The 19,300-nt window shown below is 46.5% G+C and overlaps 1 protein-coding gene across 2 annotated transcripts; it reads right to left on the minus strand.

The window, feature by feature from the left end:
* Window positions 1–1,210: 1,210 nt before the first annotated feature.
* LOC114800594 (period circadian protein homolog 3-like) lies at window positions 1,211–19,147 on the minus strand. 2 transcript variants are annotated; one of them, XM_028998165.1, is made up of 23 exons: window positions 18,905–19,147; window positions 16,554–17,012; window positions 15,364–15,429; window positions 12,870–13,027; window positions 12,230–12,348; window positions 11,505–11,706; window positions 11,098–11,149; window positions 10,593–10,735; window positions 10,011–10,089; window positions 9,779–9,885; window positions 8,952–9,108; window positions 8,756–8,864; window positions 7,266–7,394; window positions 7,040–7,148; window positions 6,547–6,682; window positions 6,324–6,460; window positions 6,072–6,251; window positions 4,666–4,923; window positions 3,892–4,580; window positions 3,622–3,814; window positions 2,727–2,910; window positions 2,332–2,482; window positions 1,211–2,121 (listed from the first exon to the last, which is right to left on the minus strand). In XM_028998165.1, exons 2-23 carry the CDS (start codon window positions 16,970–16,972, stop codon window positions 1,987–1,989), a joined length of 3,912 nt encoding a protein of 1,303 aa, XP_028853998.1. In that variant the 5' UTR covers window positions 16,973–17,012; window positions 18,905–19,147; the 3' UTR covers window positions 1,211–1,986. The 2 variants fall into 2 exon arrangements, with proteins under 2 accessions (XP_028853998.1, XP_028853997.1); XM_028998164.1 differs by having other exon boundaries at window positions 6,072–6,254.
* Between the last annotated feature and the right edge of the window lie 153 nt (window positions 19,148–19,300).

A 19,300-nucleotide genomic window follows, 5' to 3' on the forward strand; every position in this document is an offset into this window, starting at 1 on the left:
GCCACACCTCTTTCTGCCAGGTAACATCAAGTTGGAGTGGTTTGTATACAGTGCTTTTGTGTGTAGAGAGAGAGTTTTTTGCTCTGTTCTCCACCCACTTTTTACACTGACAAGGAGGAATTTAATTATTTCCCCTTTTCACCAGGACATAACGTATCCAGAGGTGTTTCCCTGTATCCCACGTTTCTCCAATGGGAAGTGTCTCTGTGCTTTTGCCTTCTAGTGAACTGGGACGCAGCAGTACTTTAGAAATAAATATGACAGGGTTATTTATCTTGGTTATTAATTGCCCCTGTTTGCGTGTAATTAATGCATGTAAATATGTAATTTTTTGTAGTTGAAAGTAATTGCTATTGTAATCGTTAAACTACCAAAGCCCTATAGGAAATATTACCATTATGTACAAAGACAATGTAACAATATATTTTTAATGTTGTAATAGATGGCAACATAAGGAAATCAGCTACCCAAGTCAGTGGCTTCAGTCAGACGTATAAAACTGTGGTGTGTTTCATCAATCACACATGAGAACCTTCTAGAAGGACAACCATCTCTGCAGCAATCCACCAATCAGGCCTGTATGGTATGGTAGAGTGGCCAGACGGAAGGCACCTGAAGGACTCTCAAAATTCTCTGGTCTGATGAGAAAGAACTGTTTTTGCGTGATTACCAGGCGTCACGTTTGGAGAAACCAGGATCCGCTCAGATCAGATTCTCTTTCTTCCTGGCGGCCTCCTTTCTCTGCACGCTTCACCAATTTCCTCCACCCGACCCAAACCCCCATTACAACCTGATGCCACAAGCGGCAGAAAAGCGGCTGGTCCAGACGTCCGTGGCGTCGGGTGAGCGTGGACTTAACCCAGACCGCTTTTCTGCTCATTGGAGGAAATCTAAAGCCGCTTTCAGTTCCTAAACTCGCAGTAAGACGATAATGTTGTGTTGTCTCTCTCTGGACACTCAGAGACCGTTAGATCAGCTGGTCCTCCATTCCCGCTCCGAAGTGGCGGAAAAGAACGCTCGCCCGCTTTGAATCTATTCGCATTCGGACACAGGATGGTGTGGGCAGTGGTGGCCTGGTGGGTAAGGAAACACGCATTTCAACAAGTTCACACACCCAGGGGTTCCTACAGCGAATCAAAGCTTTCCGCTTGTTCAGATGCGGTTTTTGTTTTCAGTGAGAGGGTACAATAAACGGAACAGACACGCACACTGCTGAGCCAAGGTCTTTATTTAGTGATTTAAAAAAACAAAGCTAGGGTTTTTTTTTTTTTGTCTTTTGTAATATTTTTTTTCTAAAAATTGTACAATACTTAGGACTTTCAGGACAAACTGTTTAAAACAGCAGTTGTATCTTTGTGCCAAACATGGGACTTTTTGGCTTTAAATCGCCAACGCATAATTCAGACCAACGCTGCTTGATGGTTTAGTTGGTGGATAGCCATTCACTACAACACTAACTGTTTATGCAACAGTTTGAGAATATAATAATAATAATAATAAATCACAAAACAACAAAAGATCCTCATCATTTGCTGTCATAAAACTAATACACAGTGCAAGCAGGGTCCCTATCATTGGAAAGTTAATGCATGTGCTCTCACACACACACACACACACACACACACACACACACACACACACACACACACACACACACACACACACACACACACTCGGTGTGCAGACTGTGCAGAAGTGGACAGACATCAGAGCAGAGAGATCCGTTTCGATGGTGAAATATTCACAGTAATTCACTACAATATAATACGTGTCAGAATGGGCAGAATGGAGTCCTCACCTCCACATGATTCTGGCTGTCCTGTTAAGGTCTGAGAGGGACACTGTGTCAACGTGTCATCCAACCCATACTGACGGTCACCGTGGGGTCTGACCGGAGGAATGTGTATGAGACCTGGTCTGAGGAAATGCAACACGAAAACAAAATGTCTTTCCAGGGTTTCACTGGTGCTGCCTCGCTGGAGTCTCTCAAGTGTCTGAGTCTGGCCTGGGGTCCGGCAGCGGGTCGTCTTTTGGGATGGAACAGTTGGGTGTGGGAGGGTCAGTGGGGTGGGCGGGTCCGGTCTCTGACTCCATTACTGACGTACTGCAGCTGACGCAGCCCTGGAAAAAAAAAAAACTGAAATTATTACAAACTTATCACTTATCATGTTCAATCAATTCATTTGTTTAATTTGTTTCAGTCTTTTCAGCTAAGCGGCCTACTGTCAGAGCAGATGCTCAAAAATTTAATCTCGATTTTTAAATATTCTGTGCATGTTTAAAATAGCATGATGTTTTATTCTACTGACGAATGTGAGTGCAGGAACCGACTTGTGTGTCTATCTCCTGAGGGACTGAGCGGTGGTGCATCCAGGTGTGAACATCCGCCAGTTCCTCCTTCTGCTCCCGCGTGAACCATGGCTGCAGCGGCTGCATCATTCGAAGCTTCTCGCGGTCTTCCTGCAGGACCTTCACCCGGTCTCTGTGGACGGTCAGGACAGTCAGGCAAACATCCACTGTGTATCAAGGCAAGAGAACAATTCTGCTGCTTTTATGTCCAGGAACTTGACCAGACGCTTCCTTTTACGAGTTTAAAGTTTACAGCGCCACCTACCTCTGGCGAAGTGAGTGAGTGCACACACACAACTACCCTGCAGAGAACTAGCCCTGTGGAGAGAGACGTTCCAGACAGGGAAGTTCCTCTCATGCGTGCAGAGCTTTGGTACCTGCTGTGTATCTGATAGGTCATCATCACCGGCTCGGGCGTGTGCTCGATCATGGTCCAGATGGAGTCCTCCACGCACTTGTCGAAGGCGCCGCGCTCTGCGGCCTCCTGCGTTTTGCGCGCCTTTCGCGACGTGTCCGACGAGTCGTTGCTGGCGAAGTATTTGCTGCTGTTGCTGCTGCCTGCTGTTTGTGTGTAGAGATTAGAAGAGAGCGTCAGCAAGGCAGTCCAGGTTCACCCCGAGTATAATCAGAGTTGGGATGAAACATAATGAGGAAATGCTCGTAAAATACATCTTGACATTGCTCAAAATGCTCATGATGAAATGTGCATGACAGTCAGGAATATTTAGATATATATATATTAAAAAAAAGAGAGAGAGAGAGATTTATATGGATACACCTTAATAAAATGGGAATGGTTGGTGACATTGAAGTGGTCAGAAACTTGTAAATAACTCATGAAAGAATAAAGTTACATTAAAACCAAAATAAATTTGATGTGTCACATGACCCTCTTCCTATTGAAAAAACAAAAGTTGGATCCAAGATGACCGACTTCAAAATGGCCACTATGGTCACCACCCATCTTGAAAGGTTTGCCTCCTCACATATACTAATGTGCCACAAACAGGACGTTAATGTCACCAACCATTCCCATTTTATTAAGGTGTATCCATATAAACGGCCCACCCTGTACACACACACACACACACACACACACACACATATATATATAAATGAATATAATATAATGAATATAATATATATATATATATATATATATATATATATATATATATATATATATATATATATATAATTATAATTATATTATATTCATTATATTATATGCAAATATGCATTCTTAATACAACCCGACATCAGGACCTGTACCTGTGTGGCTGGTGGTAGTGCCATTGGAACCTGATCCAGACCCAGAGCCCAACGACCCCCCAGATTCTCCGGAGCCACTGCCGGAGACATTAGAGCCGGTACCTGAACGAGCATCTTCGTGCAGCAGTAAGTCCAGCAGCTCGCTGGAGCTGGACTGAGCGTCCTGATTTCCAGAGTCGCAGGGAACGTCGTCCTGAGGGTCAGAGGCAAGTAAAAACTACAGGACAGCGGTAGCAGGCCTGGTATCAGGGTCCACGGACTGGAACTCACCCCTTTGGCACGCTGCTCGTGGAGGTTCTCAGGGTGGCCGGCGCTGGGCTGGAGATCAGCTGGTTTAGGCAGCTCTTCCTGCAGGAGGTTCAGCTGTAATGGCGAGCTGGACCGTGAGCTGGAAAAAAGGGCGGGGGGCTGCCCGTCGTCCACATCCTCCTCTAGCCAGGAGGGCGGCGCTGGCGAGCCTACGACCGGAGCAGCCACAGGACCCTGGGCAGCGAGGTTTGGTGGGAAAGCAGTGAAGCTACTCGGGGGCACCACAGGCACGTTGGAGGCTGGGCCGGGGGTAGCCACGCCCTGCGGGAACATGACACAGTTTGCTGGGTACGAGGGGAAGTTGGGCAGGATTACTGCCATGACCGGCGTCAGGTAGGGGCTCATTGCTGGTGTCTGCTGCTCCGGGTGGAGCATGGCAGGCATCCCACCCCCTTGTTCTTGCATCACTTGGCCCATCATAGTGAAGTAGGGCGGCATGATGACAGGGGCCACGGGGAAGGCCATGCTGGACGGCTGAGGCTGGGAGGTCTCAGACGAGGGCCAGGACGAATTAGGCGGCTGAGGCAGGCGTCGCGGCGAGCGGTAGTTCCCTGGTTGTGAGGCGTAGCTGTCGGAGGATCCCTGCGGTTTCGGCCGTTTATGTTTAGGCTTTCCGGATTTAGACCGGTTCCAGCCGCTGGCGTAGTCACCTGAACAACGGGGGAGAACGACGGTTTTCACAAGAACTAATACTAGTAACGTGCCGCCGTACGGTGCGGAAACTAATGAGTTCACCTCTGTGGAGCGAGTGCGCCATGCTCCCGTTGTCCTGCTGTAGGTAAGAGCTGTAGGGACTCTGCAGGATACGGTGCCGGAAACGGTCCACATATTCCTGCTCCTCCTTCTGTGTGTGTGCCGACAGGACCTCTTTGGTGAGTCCCACCATGCGAAACTCCTCCGGTGCAGCCGCAGAGCTGTTGGCGGGACGGGCAGCGGGGAGGGCCTGTTCCGCCGGTTCACTGCCCATCGGAGCATCTTCCAGCGCGGTCACTTCTGAAACGTCAACACCAGTTCTACAGTTTACATTTACGGCATTTGCCAGACGCCCTTATCCAGAGCGACTTACGACCAGTAGTTACAGGGACAGTCCCCCCCTGGAGACACTCACTGCTCTGGGACACGATGGTAGTAGGTGGGGTTTGAACCTGGGTCTTCTGGGTCATAGGCGAGTGTGTTACCTGCTAGGCTAGTAGCACCCTAACCTCCAACCTCAGCAGCTTTCATCTCACTCTCACAAAACACCACCACCACGATGAGCCTCTCAGCCACACTTTTTTTCTATTTACATTTTACATTTACATTTACAGCATTTACCAGACGCCCTTATCCAGAGCGACTTACAATCAGTAGTTACAGGGACAGTCCCCCCCTGGAGACACTCAGGGTTAAGTGTCTTGCTCAGGGACACAATGGTAGTAAGTGGGATTTGAACCCGGGTCTTCTGGTTCATAGGCGAGTGTGTTACCCACTAGGCTACTACCAGCCCTCTATTTGTGGTTATTATTCTTTATAACGGGGGCCCGATTTTAAGCAAAGACTGTATTCTTCTACGATACGGATCATGCTCTTACCTTTTATAAAATATCATGTTTGCCACAGATAAAAAACTGTGACATTCAGCTATTTGGGATTGAGACGTCCATAACTAGCTTCAAGGCGCTTGTACATTTCTGACCACAACCCATGCCGTTTTTTACCAGCGTACGGGTACTTTGACCTGCACTTAAATCTAATCCGAATTCTAATGAATACATAACATGTTACGATGCTACACGCTGGGTATGCAACGGTGCATTTAAAAATGTTTCATTTCTCGTCACTTTTTGCTAGCCCTCCATTCTGGCCTCGTCACGTTTGCTGTCCACTTTAGGCAGCAGCAACAGCGGCGCTGTAATTCTGTAGATCACTACTTTTTAAAGCGAATTTTTATACCGCAACGTCACTACGGTCTAATCGATTATGCTCTGCACTGCATCGATGCGATATCATCGATTAAATTGAACACCCCTAGTTTCTAGTGTATGTAGGTGTACGAAGTCGTCCAGCTACACTAATCCACATATGTGTTTGATGAGTTGACATAGTCGCATCAGTTTAAACGGTTTAGTGTTTGTGGAATCGCTGCGACGTGCAACACTCACCAGACTCGGGCTGTGGGACATGGACAATGGTGCTGCTGTAGCTGCACTGGCTGGTGACAGACACAACGCTCATGGCCTTATCGGACAGGGCTCCCACCACCGCTGCGGTAGTGTGCACCTCGGTCACCGCGGAGCTTGCGGACACCTGGCTGTTCAGAGTAACGGCGCCCCCCAGTCTTACTGCTGATTCAGATGGGAGACGGGGGTCAGGAGGGATTCGGAACGCGCTGTGCGTTTAGTCACGTTGCTCACCATCAGGGTTGGCCACACTCTGCATGGGAGCAGCAGGCGTCTTGTCTTCCTCAGTTGTAGAGGACGAGGATGAGGTTGCTATGGAAAGCGACTCACTCTTCCTCTTCATAGCAGGCCCTGTGCAGCTCTCCAGGTATCTGAGACACATATGCAGGCACATGTTGGTTTGAGGTCATCCATTTAGTCTGGCCACACCCACATCCGGTGTGGAACAGATACAGACCTGATAATGCTGTCCACACAATTGATCTGCTGGTAGGAGGGAACGTGTGGCTGCTTGCGGGATTCCTCAAGAGACTGCTGCAGATGACCTCTGACCTCAGCGTTCTGGGTACCATTAGGGATGGGTGTTCTCCTCTCTAAGTCGGGAATAAAAAACCAACACCGCAGTGGAACAGAGCTTTTTTTACATTTACAGCATTTAGCAGACATCCAGAGCGACTTATAATCAGTAGTTAAAGGGACAGTCCCTCCCTGGAGACACTCAGGGTTAAGTGTCTTGCTCAGGGACACGATGGTAGTAAGTGGGATTTGAACCTGGGTCTTCTGGTTCATAGGCGAGTGTGTTACCCGCTAGGCTACTACCACCCTACATGAGCTCTAGAGCAGTGGTTCCCTACTCCTTTTTTCTTGTGGGTGTTGGGGTGCTAGCGGTATAGTTCCTTTAAAAAGCTCCAGAATGAACCACCGCTGCATGTTGCGTTGACTTGATTTACCTGAGCCGGCTTTGCTGAGTGGAATGAGTTTACTGCGCGAGTCCAGGTAGGCCTGCTGGCCCCAGCTCTTCACTTTAGTCACATCAGCACAGACCTGCTGGAGTGTCATCTGCACACACACACACACACACACACATTATTCATAAAAACGTTTATACAATAGATATATGTGATGCATCTGCATTTAAAAGCACAGATGCAATGACAATGGGAACAGGTGCCCCACCGGCTCTCGATGACAGTCCTCCCACAAGTTGCCGTTGCTGTCACTTGAGGACGCCACGCTGATGTAGTGCTCATGGGAGCCATTGCTACCCAGGCTGCCGTAGCCACTGGAGCCGGTGTTATGTACGGGCTGCAGAGAGACCAGCAATTTCATTAGGATCGGAATTCAGCCAAGCCACGTGACACCTTCCCTCGAGCCCCTGATCTCCAGCAGACAGAGGTCAACATAACAGGTAGGATGGACAAAAGAAATCAGAACATCGGATAGGGCTGCACGATTTGGGGAAAAAGACATATTGCAATTATTGAGATCAATATTGCGATATGCGATATGATAAAGGGCACTTGCTTGTATATCAATGAAAAGTCGCAAATTACTAATGGTGAAATGTTTAATTTCAAAGTGAAACATACAAACTACTTATAACAACTTGAAATGCCCAGTGCTTTCAAAATACAATATTCTACTAAATTAAATAATCACAAAAAACTCTTTACATTACTGTCGAACAACAAACCCTGGTAAGGCTAAACAACTGTTTTGATTATATTTGGCCATTATAAAATCCTGTATTATAGTTCTTACGTAACCAAAACGTTGTTTAGAGGCTGACTTGAACACAGGGATACATAGCTTCGCTAGCTTAGCTAAGGTTAAGATTTGTAAACTGAGGTGAATTTCTTTAGGAAACATTCAAAGTTTGAGAAAAGTTAACTAAACAGCTAAGGACAGTCTAAATAGTTAATGCCTACGTTTAGCCAAAACGTTGTTTGGAGGCTGACTTGAACACACGAATGCATAGCTTCGCTAGCTTAGCCTAGCTTAGCTAAGGTTAAGACTTATAAAACAGGATTTTATAATGGCCAAATATATTCAAAACAATTGTCCAGCCTTACCTATGAAATGTAATCCCCGGGATCTGGTTTGGAGCGTACAGCGGTCTGTACAGCCCCAAGCAGCACAAGAGTGAGGCATTTTTATTCACTTCTCACCATAGACATGTATATGCTTCACTCCACAGCAGAGCCTGTCACAATATGGCGGCGACGTTGACGTACGTGTACTCATATGTCTATGTGAGTCACGAATCTGAGGTCTCCATTGAACCAAGTCATGTGACCAAAAACGTCACATTTAAATTGCAGCTTTTTGCGTTCATGTAATCGCACAGACTGACATCGCAATTACGATTGCGATTAGATTAATCGTGAAGCACTAACATCGGATGTCATTTTTTAAAACGTATACCTCTTCCACTCCTATGACCAGGGTTGGAAACATGGGTTAATCCCTGGCCAGTTCAGGTAGGACCTGGGTAACAACCCAGAAATGAGCTGCAGCAGCAGCAGGTCTTCACGCATGGCACAACACCACTTAAACAAGTTTCAGTGTTATACTCTACGGTCTCGCTTTAGGTCAGTGGCTGCACAGATGAAATGTAGATGGGTTTTTACAGACCACCTGGGTCCACGTGCGTCCCGGGGACTCACCTGCAGGAAGAGCTTGTAGATCATAGCCTGAAGCTCCCTGATTTCCTCATACATGACCGGCACATCTTCTTTGCTCCGCGCAGAGAACACGTCCTCATTCAGGGGTCCACTGTGTGAGACAGAGTGTCAACCAGGCCAGCGGTACATATGCCTTGAGAAGGAAGAGATCTGAAATTATGAAGGCATGTGCTCGTACGTGCGGACTTTATGCCTCCCGATGATGAATGCCACTTTGCGACTCCATGGGTTGATGAAGCTGGACCAGCTGGTGTCCAAGGTCACATAGTCTCCATTCTGGCAATGAAAGCGGATGGGCGAGTGCTCAAATGGAGGTTGTCCCGCATACTTCAGAACTGAGAATAAAAGAGGGAAAGATGTGATGATGATGATTGTGATGAGAACTCTATTGCAGTTGCAATACAACACGTCACAAGTACCAGTGAAAACCTGGCCATCAACCCGACCGTACATACACACAAACATGACATATGGGGGCTAGGAAGATGGGGGATATGAAAAAAACTAAGAAAATGGAATGACATGGGGAGAGAATAAAAAACAAAAACAGCCCCTAGACTTTTAAGCAATGCAATTATATTTAACTCTGTTAACCTGGTAGGACAGACATCCATTCCAGACACGGAAGACGCTCAGATTTTTTCTATGTTTCTCGACACACATCCTGTCTTTCCACTTCAATATAAAGAAAGTGTGTCCAAAGATCGGTTGGTCATCCCAGTCATCTGCTAAACCATCTAAGTAATGAAATCGAATTCTCCTGTTTGAACGGAAAGGGAGATAAAGGAAACAGAAACAGCGATATAATAACTCGATTTTGCCAACGAAAATGAAGACATTTTAGTCTAGTTTTTATTTTGTAAACAATGTTGAGTCTGTTTTTTATTCGTCAGATTTTGGTTAGTTATGTTGTCCCACGACCAGAATTGACGTCTCATCTTAATCGCGTCAAGAAAACGCTACTCTTATGTGAGGTGAGACTGATGAATGTAGGGTCAAACGTACTCTTGCGGTGCATGGCCAGCATGTTCGTTCGATCCTCTGGGTGCAGACAGGTCAACAAAGATGTTCCAATTAGGTCCTGAGGGAGGTATCCCAGCAAAGGCACAGCGCTACAAACATGCAACACACACACACACACATATTTACACAGTGTGCGTCCGCATCAGAAGAGCCATTTATGGCCTTAACGAATCATTTAGCCTGAAATACAAAAGGGTGAAGAGAATTTGCTGACCGGTCATCCACCTCCAAAAAGACACAGCCTGGGGAATGTGTAGTGGTAAAGATGCGCTTGTCCATTGGAATACGAGGGGCTGGATTGGAAAGAAACAAGGGGGGGGGAAATGCGGTTATAGCACAACTGAAAGCCTGTCTTAGCACTTTTACAAGGCACGGCGGCCATCGTTCTCTTCTGTTTGGGCTGACTTTGTGTGGAGGCGTCTAATCACGCTGAGAAATGTCTGAAGTTCTGGTGGTCCCATATTTTATTTGCTTCATATGGCTCTGCTGATCTGCATGCACTTAATTACATGGCCTCTACATTAGAACTGTCTCAAGCAGACAGTGGGATCTGACCAGGTTGGGTTGCTGCCACCCAACCACCCAGATCAGTAACTGTAAGATAAAAAAACATGTAGAGCCACCAGGGACACAATTTAATTTAATTTAATTTCATGTCTCATAATTTGGCAACAGAGAGCTGCAGTGCACTAAACATCAGTTATTAGACACTCCACACTAAAACTGACGTACAGTTGACAGGTCACTGGAGTTTACATCTAAACCATCAGCACAGGGGAGCCATGCGACTTCGTACCCTCATATCCTGAGATGATGCGCTCAGCCAGCGCCAGGCAACATGGCTGCTCCTCATCCCCGGCCGCTCCCTGCACCTTCAGCAGGTATGGCGTGATCCGGAATGGGTTGTATCTCATCTCCCCTTCACGATCTTTACCACCCCTGTAACCACACGCAGAAAAAAAATGTAATAAAATGCAGAAAAACATTTTCTGTAAATTCCTGTTAACTTCGGAGGTTTAATTTTGGTGTAAATATAATTCATATTATCTGAACATGACAAATAACCGAAGGGAAAAGCAGATCTGTAACATTAAATATACACAACACTATTTAAACTGCTTGGACTGTATTTTTGCTTCAGTGCACTAAAAAATATACAGAAAACTGTAGAGCAGGTTACTCTGGGTTGGAACACGTGGAACACTGCAGCTGATACTCATACATATGAAATGCTGTCCTTGGCTTGATATCACCTATTGATTAATATGGAATCAACAGTGGAGGAGAAAGACGTGAATAACCTGATTCTGCAGAAGAAGGATTTGACCTGGGCGCATTCAAACAGGACTGTAGCTGCAAAATAAACAGGTAAGTACATTTAAAACGGTTTTACTGAACAGCTGAAAATTGATCAGTCACAGAAATAAAACCCCCGGAACACGGAGTGGTCCTGTGCTTTCATTAAATGTCATTACTTTATGTCTAACTTGCAACCCCGCCGCTGGGGACGCAGGTGACAGTGTGTATCCGGGTAAATGGGGAGGGTTACGTCACGAAGGGCAACTTTTTCCCAATTCAATTATTATGAACAATCAGACCAATTGATTCGCTGGAGGAAGACAATGGCGTTCTGATTAACTTGCACCTCGCTTCACCTCACTCCTAGATTTCTACGTTTCTGCGACGCTGTTTGCGAATGCCATCTCACCGTGGTCGGTGCCCACGTTCCAGGGTGGGAGGTGTGGTTGGGCAGTATAGGAGTAGAAGACGTTGACGTCTTGGTGGAAAAGCATCTCCACGAACCGGGCCGAGTCAAGAAACTTGCGCTTGCAATTTAGGATGCTGTGGGCCTGTTCTGACGCATACACCACACGTCCGGTGGCAAGAGAGAATACCACCACAAAGGTGTCCTGCCGGAAAAAAAGAACGGAACAGAGAGACCCTGCAAACTCAGACCCCATTTCAAGCAACTCAAAACTGTGTTAGTGTGTGTTTAGAGTTCAGGACCGTTTGAGGTCATTAGAATATTGCTCACAGTAGAATATCTACTCACAGTTCAATTCAAATTAAGATAAGATAAGATCAACCCTTATTAGTCCCACAAGTGGGATATTGCAGTAGTCAAGTATTGCAGAGTAAAAAATGCCGGACAAAAATGGTCAAAACCTGCACAAAGCGGTAGTGCATGGTGTCGGATTCAAGTAACTGGATATTAAAACTACAAGGTAAAGAGAATAAAATAGGAAAAATAAGAAAGAAGCTCAGAAATGAATAATAAATAACAGGCTGCCACCTGCTGGGGGTGCCGGAAGTCCACTTGAGTAAGTGGACTTCTACAAACTGACAGTTTTACAGTGTTTCCGGAGGAGCTAATAAAGATGCCGAGCAGTAAACGGTGGCTGGTCTTTCTAAATCAGCTCGGCGAGTTTCTACCGTGTTTTTGAGGGTGTGTTCCGATGTAATGCATTCCAGTTCCTCCAGGGTGCAGACGGTGGCGTCGCTTCGCTCCTCTACCCCGTTGCACATCAGTAGCTTGTAGTACTCGCTGTTTGCTGCAGGGGCAGCAAAGAGGCAACAATGAGGCCTAAGCTCAGAGCAGCAGGCAGTCCTGTAGGGACTGGATCAGCTTGACCGTGACCCAACACCCTGATTCAATGGTTCTGGCACCAGGCGCAATGCTGACTGGGTAGTGATGCATAATAGTCATTCCAGGTCTGACAGCTTGTGTCTGTTTTCTGTCTCAAATAGGACAATCTGAATCAGGCCCCGATGTGATGGTTTGTGTGTTGTGTGTATTTGTTATAATGACGATGCCATTAGCTCGCCAACGGATACCTGCACTCTATTGTAACAGATACAGGACAAAATATGTGCATTGATCCGTATTTCACTATAAAATAATTACAGAAATATGGGTTCAAATGGGTTCCTGCAGATTTTTCGTGGTTTGTAGCCCAGATTACATACTTTTAATTGCGCAGTCTGAAAAATGAATCAATTCGTACGGAAACACGCGCTTTGCTGTGTATTTTGAATCCTCACTTCCGACCACAAGTGTAAAAGCAGCTCTTACCCTGTACTTGTTTGACGCAGTTGAGGGCGTAGTTGAGGGCGGCGACGGTGCTGGCTTTACTACGGCTCCTCTTCTCGGACGGGAGCCTCTTCTTCATCTCCTGCACCGTCTGCATCATCTCCCGGTGAGTCTGATCACGCCAAGAGTCTGTTGGCTCACTGGACACACGTGACAGAAGAGTAGCAAAGAAAAGGAATTCAGAAATATGGAACAGCTAGAGGTCAAACAAGCAAAACCGCCAATTAAAACAGTTGTTCGACTGACACCAAACGTATGGGCTATGGGTGCGGTATGAAGAGGGCAGTAGTGGCCTAGCGGGTAACACACTCGCCTGTGAACCAGAAGACCCAGGTTCAACCCCACTTACTACCATCGTGTCCCTGAGCAAGGCACTTAACCCTGAGTGTCTCCAGGGGGGGACTGTCCCTGCAACTACTGACTGTAAGTCGCTCTGGATGAGGACGTCGGGCAGCTTTTCCCTCTGAAGCAGTAGATCTAGCGCACAAAATTAGCAAGGAAGCAGGGAATTGTGTGCATCACTGAAGCAGTGCGGTTAAAATTCAGCAAATGAGGGTTCAAATGCGTCACCAAGGGTGATGGTTAAATACAGAGGACACATTTCACGTGCGGGAAATGAGCGGCCTGCGTAAATAGTCGAATGTTGTGATGTGTGTTACATGGACATTTAACACAGTTTTAATAGGCGGTTAGGTGCCGTCTCTGTTGCACGGTGCTGGAGAATAAGAGCAGCTACGTTCAAAATGCTGACTCCGCCTACCCTGTTAAAAATAAAAAGCTCTTATTCCAACCAGAATCTTCCCAGTTTGGTGAAAGCTAGCTACATGATTTAAATTTGCATATCCAGACAGCTCGGCCAGAACGAGTCATTTATGCCCGTTAACATAATTTATTAATCGTCAAACTGGAGTTTGGTGTTCCACAAGGTTCCTTATATGTTACTTGTAGGTCACATCATTCGTAAACATGGTATTCATTTTCACTGATATACCAACGACACACAGTTGTACATCAGCAATGCCAGACGAGAACAGAGAATTGTCTGAAGGACACTAGACAGTAGATGCTCACCAACTTTCTTCTGTTAAACCCTGACAAGACAGACGTTCTCGTACTCATGCAGCCAGACGTAAGCTGGCTGACTTCATCATAACTCTGGATAGCTGTTCTTTCTCACCAAGTACAGAAGTAAAGGATCTAGGTGATTTCTAGATAAGAAATATGATAGCACGATGCAGAAAAGTTGGTCCATGCATTTATTACATCAAGGTTAGATTACTGCAACGCATTACTGTCTGGATGCTCTAGTAGGTGCATGAGTAAACTCCAGCTAGTACAGAATGCTGCAGCCAGAGTTCTAACTAGAACTAAGAAATTTGACCACATCACCCCAGTCTTACAATCACTGCACTGGCTACCCATCAAATGAAGGATTTAGTAAATCCTACTTTTGACGTATAAAGCTCTTAAATGGTCTCGCCCCACAGTACCTGAGTGAACGCTTAGTAATTTACGATCTGCAATGCCCCCTGCGTTCGAAGGGAGCGGGGTCACTACTGGTACCCAAAGTACAGAAGGTCACAGCAGATCCTTGTGTGATAGAGCTGAATCAAGCGTCCAGAGTCCAATAAAGAAACCAGCAGAGGGATCCAGGTCCCTGGCAATAAGCTGCTGCTGACGAGACAACTCAGCATGACATCACAGCCACCACCACCGGAACAACTAAAGCTTCTGGGATCTTCAAATGGACCAGTATCATTATAATGGACTTGCAATGTACACCATGACACTGGATTAAATCCTACTCTGGACGGTCCAGTACCTCCAAACATGGACAGATGCTCTTTACTTTGGACTTTTCCACCACTACAACTGTAGGACTTTTCTGTTCTTGGACAAATCATCCCCAACCCTGCACTGACACCACTTGCAGGCTCACTCTACCCTGGAAGGGGGTCCCTCTCTGTATCACTCCGTCCCAACATTTCTTCCTTTCTTTTTTCTCTCTCCTAGTTTTTTTTTGTGTGGAGTTTTTCCTTGTGTGCAGAAGGGTCAAGTGTGGGGGGGGGTGTCAACTGTAGGGCCTGTCAAAGCCCATTTAGACATACTGTATGTGATTTTGGGCTACATAAGAAATAAATATGGTTGACTTTTCCGGAACTTTATATTTTTATTTCCAATTCCCCAAATTCTCTTCTCAAATACCATGACTTTCCTAGGTTAAAGTACAGGAAGTGCTTCTAGAACCTTCTTTGTGACTGTGCGTGTACCGCATCTTACAAGAGTACTTACAACAGTCATGTATTTTCAGTAATATTTGCACTATTTTACTTTGCACATTTATTATTCATTCAGCCTGTCTCACTGTTGTTTGCACTTTATGTAGCCCAGTGTCTCACACATGCACTTTACGTCCCTTTATGTCACTTTGTTCAATATGTTACAGTCCTGTCCAACATGTACGCTGTGAAGTCACCTGCTCTCTGTATGACGGGAGCTGCTGTGCAGGCTGCTGGAACTTGGGGCTCCGGCTGACTTGGAGCTGCAAATGGAGAAAACGTGAATTTATTAACGCATTCGATTAAATTACCACGTGTGATTTTAACTTTAATTAGACAGATTTCCAAATCTAATTATAAGAATCTGATTATACGAATTAATCTTATAATCGATGCATAGCGAAGCAGACGTGGACGATTTTGCATCGATGCAGCGCAGCACGTAATCAATGGTGTCATATTGACGTGATTTTCTGGTTAAGAACTAGTGTGCGCGCCACAGTTGGAATTGGTTGAAGGTCACGCTGCACGCCGTGACGTATTTCTGCTCGACCAATAGAGTCAATGCGGGCTAGTGTTCGGTCTGCCCCTTCAAAACGTGGGAATAGAGAAAAGCGTTGAGCACCAATTGCTGTTTTTTTTTTAGGAAGCCTTGCGGTGAGCGCAGCGCATGCCGCATTTGTTCTGAAAGCAGCTTTAGATTTGGTCCACTGAGCTGAAAAAACTGTCTGAATTCAGTCCGCGGTCACCTGGTACCATGGATGTCTGAACCAGGTGTCTTTCTGCCGAGCGTGGACTGAACGGAGACAGATTTTCCGCGGGTGAGCGAGACCTGAACTCGTAGAAAGTGTTTGGGATGCATCGCGACGAATCGATAATCGAGACACTGATAATCGTAATCAAAATCGATTACGTGACACCAGTGCGGGGCCGTATGAAATCAGTTTTATTTTTTCCTAAATTCCATTTTATTTCTTCTGAATTCCATCTTTCCCATTAAACACATTCATTCTCCTAAAAACTGTGATTATGGAGTGGGTGGGGAAAAAATAACCTGCAATATGACGAATCACATTTAATCACCGTTCAACAACGTGCTTGGGCATTTACTTTTTCCTTTTGGAAACCATTTACATGTAAATAATATGTGCAGTAAACTAAAAGTGACCTCTACTTAAAAAACGTACCAAATAAATACGAGTTATTGACTGTAAGTGGTTGTCACATGATCTTACAAAAGAGTTTTTCTTCTGATTCATAAAAAAATGTTTTGGCATGGAACCAATCAGGCAAGTGGTCCAGAATTGGCACGGACCGCCTCTTCGCCATCGCTTTTCAGGTTCACACCTCTATGATTTAACAATGATAACGAAAGCTGGGTGCCCACCTTTGGCTGTTTGGTGCTGTGATGCTGCTTGGACTTTGACTGGCTGAGGAGGTGTGGCTGTTTGAAGATGCTCCGCCTCCTTTCCTTCTCGTCCCTCCCCCACTGGCTTCATTTCCGCTGCTGGAGTCATGGCTGCTGTTCATCTCCACATCATCCGCCGATGAGCCATCCTGTTGGCGCCTGGGCCGTTCCTCCCCCTCCTCATCCTCCCCTGATCCCATCCCGCTGGCGCCGCTGCTCGGATGCTCCGGCTCAGCTGCTGCTCTCACCTCCTGTCGGACCGCGGTGTCTGGATCCTGGCCGTGCTCCCCCTCGGTATCCAGGCAACCATCCTGTCCTCCACTCATCTCCGCCCTGGTCCTAACTGCACCGCCTTGCTGTCTTCTGATGGGTTTGTGCTCCTGCTTAACAGTAGTCATGTACGGATGGACCCATCTCAGCTGCTCGGGTACACTGGGGCTTCAGAATCACAAGCAGAAAAACTTTATTAATCCTGAACAAAATTGCTTATGCTACAACTGCAGAGAGGCAGACATACATTTAGTTTACATTTACAGTATTTACCAGACGCCCCAATCCAGAGCGCTTTACAGTCAGTAGTTTCAGGGACAGTCCACCCCTGGAGACACTCAGGGTTAAGTGTCTTGCTCAGGGACACCATGGTAGTAAGGGGTGTTTGAACCTGGGTCTTCTGTGTGTTACCCACTAGACCACTACCACCCTATTTATTTAGTTATTATTTATTATTATTTATTAATGAGTGTAAACTGAAATAAGAATAAAACAAGCACTAAACAATAAGCATGCAATTCAATTCAATTCAATTCACCAGTTCCCTGATTACGGCAGCACCGCAAATACAAGACAATCATTCCGAGCTGAATGAATTATGCTGATACAACCGGCTAATTAACTGGCTAAAGACTGCATGTCAAGTCAGCTGAAGTCTCCTTTCATGTTACCAGGGAAATGTAGGTGTGTGACAGCTGTCAATCACGGCCACAGGCTCCTCCCCTTTATGAACTTGTTTGTTTTTGTTCATTTCTCAACGAAAACATAAAATCTCGTAGGAAAAAGTTGGCAGGCCCTTTCACAACAATTTGTTCTAAAAATATAAATCTTTAAAAACGGCATGAAGCAACCGCGCATCCCTACTGAAGCGAGACCGAGCCGCCGGACTCCGAATGCTGCCGACACGATACCAGAACACAGTGTGTACATGCCAGAGTGATCGAAGTAGTCTCCTGACAGACATCGGGTCTTCGGTGAACATTGTCTCTAGGCTGAAAGACAATAACTTTGGTGACGCATGAGATAAAGTATGGATTTAGAACTGGTTCCCTCGCAAATTCACTACAGTTGTAGGTCGCTGTGGTGGGAGGAGCTTCATGCACTACGGCCCCGCCCACCGCTGGCTGATTGGATGCTGGAGATGTTTTAAGGTGACTGGGTTCAGAAGGCCTGCTAGAGACCTCGACCGTGTGGTTGTCTGTTTAACTGCATAGTGAAGGTCTCCGTGGTCGCTTGTGTAAAGCTTCACTGTACATAAATGCACTCTTGTGCCGTGTGTTAGATGAGGACGTGACAACATTTCATCATAAATGATGATGGGATCATTTAGAAGCTGGACAGCTGACCACCAGGGGCGCTATAAAGACTGGAACCACGACAAACGTTTTTACTAGGTTTTACTGGGTTACTAGGCTTCCATAAAAAGATCCAGATGATGCGTGGGTGCCTGTGACTGGACATGAAAGGTGCATGAAGAAGTTTTTGACTGATCCTAAATGAAAGGGCAGGGGACATTCTGTAGACACTTCGGCAGACATCCTGTTGCAGAGTTTCGCTGATAAACCGTACGGGAAAAGGGAGAGAGTTTGGAGGGAACCTTCTCACGTTTCGGGTGAAAGACCTGGACTGGACGTGGGGGACTCTGTGACTCCCACAAGGCCACGTGATCGGCGATTTCATTAAAACGGACCTGGTTTAAATATCCATCATCACGTTCGCCGATTAAGCTGAACTGAGTGGGGGTGGACAAGAAGAAAGCCTCCACCGGCGGCTAACCTGTTAGCATCGGCTCGGCCCTTCAGCTCCCGCTAAAACCAACAAGCCGAGATGAAGACATTTACATTTACGGCATTTACCAGACGCCCTTATCCAGAGCGACTTACAATCAGTAGTTACAGGGGACAGTCCCCCCCCGGAGCAATTTAGGGTTAAGTGTTAAGTGTCTTGCTCAGGGACACAATGGTAGTAATCAGGATTTGAACCCGGGTCTTCTGGTTCATAGGCGAGTGTGTTACCCACTAGGCTACTACCAACCCGTAGACCGACGAAACGTGTCTTACCTCCCAGACGCTTTATGAGCTCCGAGGAAGGAAGGTGTCGCGAACAAATGACTCCAGTGGCCGCTTCTCCACGATTTTCAACAGACTCCCGAACGCCTCAGTGTTCCCTCCATCGCGATCTACGACAGCGCGCCGAGCAGAAATTCATAGTTTCGTCTTTTTTTTTAATTTACCGGACACTCGTCTACGCCTCGACCATGAGCTCTACACATTACAGCAACGTGAGTTGGGATCCCAGAGCCCCGCCCACGATGCGCCCATTCGTTCGATGTGTGTAGCAGCGCCCCGCTTGATTGGCGGAGGCGCGGCTGTGGGCGTGGCCGCGTGGCCGTCACCGGCGGCCGGGCGCCTCACGTGTAACTCCATGTTACACAACGCAGGAAAACACGGCCGCCC

The sequence above is a fragment of the Denticeps clupeoides genome, chromosome 12 (assembly GCF_900700375.1).
Source record: "Denticeps clupeoides chromosome 12, fDenClu1.1, whole genome shotgun sequence".
Classification (NCBI taxonomy): Eukaryota; Metazoa; Chordata; class Actinopteri; order Clupeiformes; family Denticipitidae; genus Denticeps; species Denticeps clupeoides.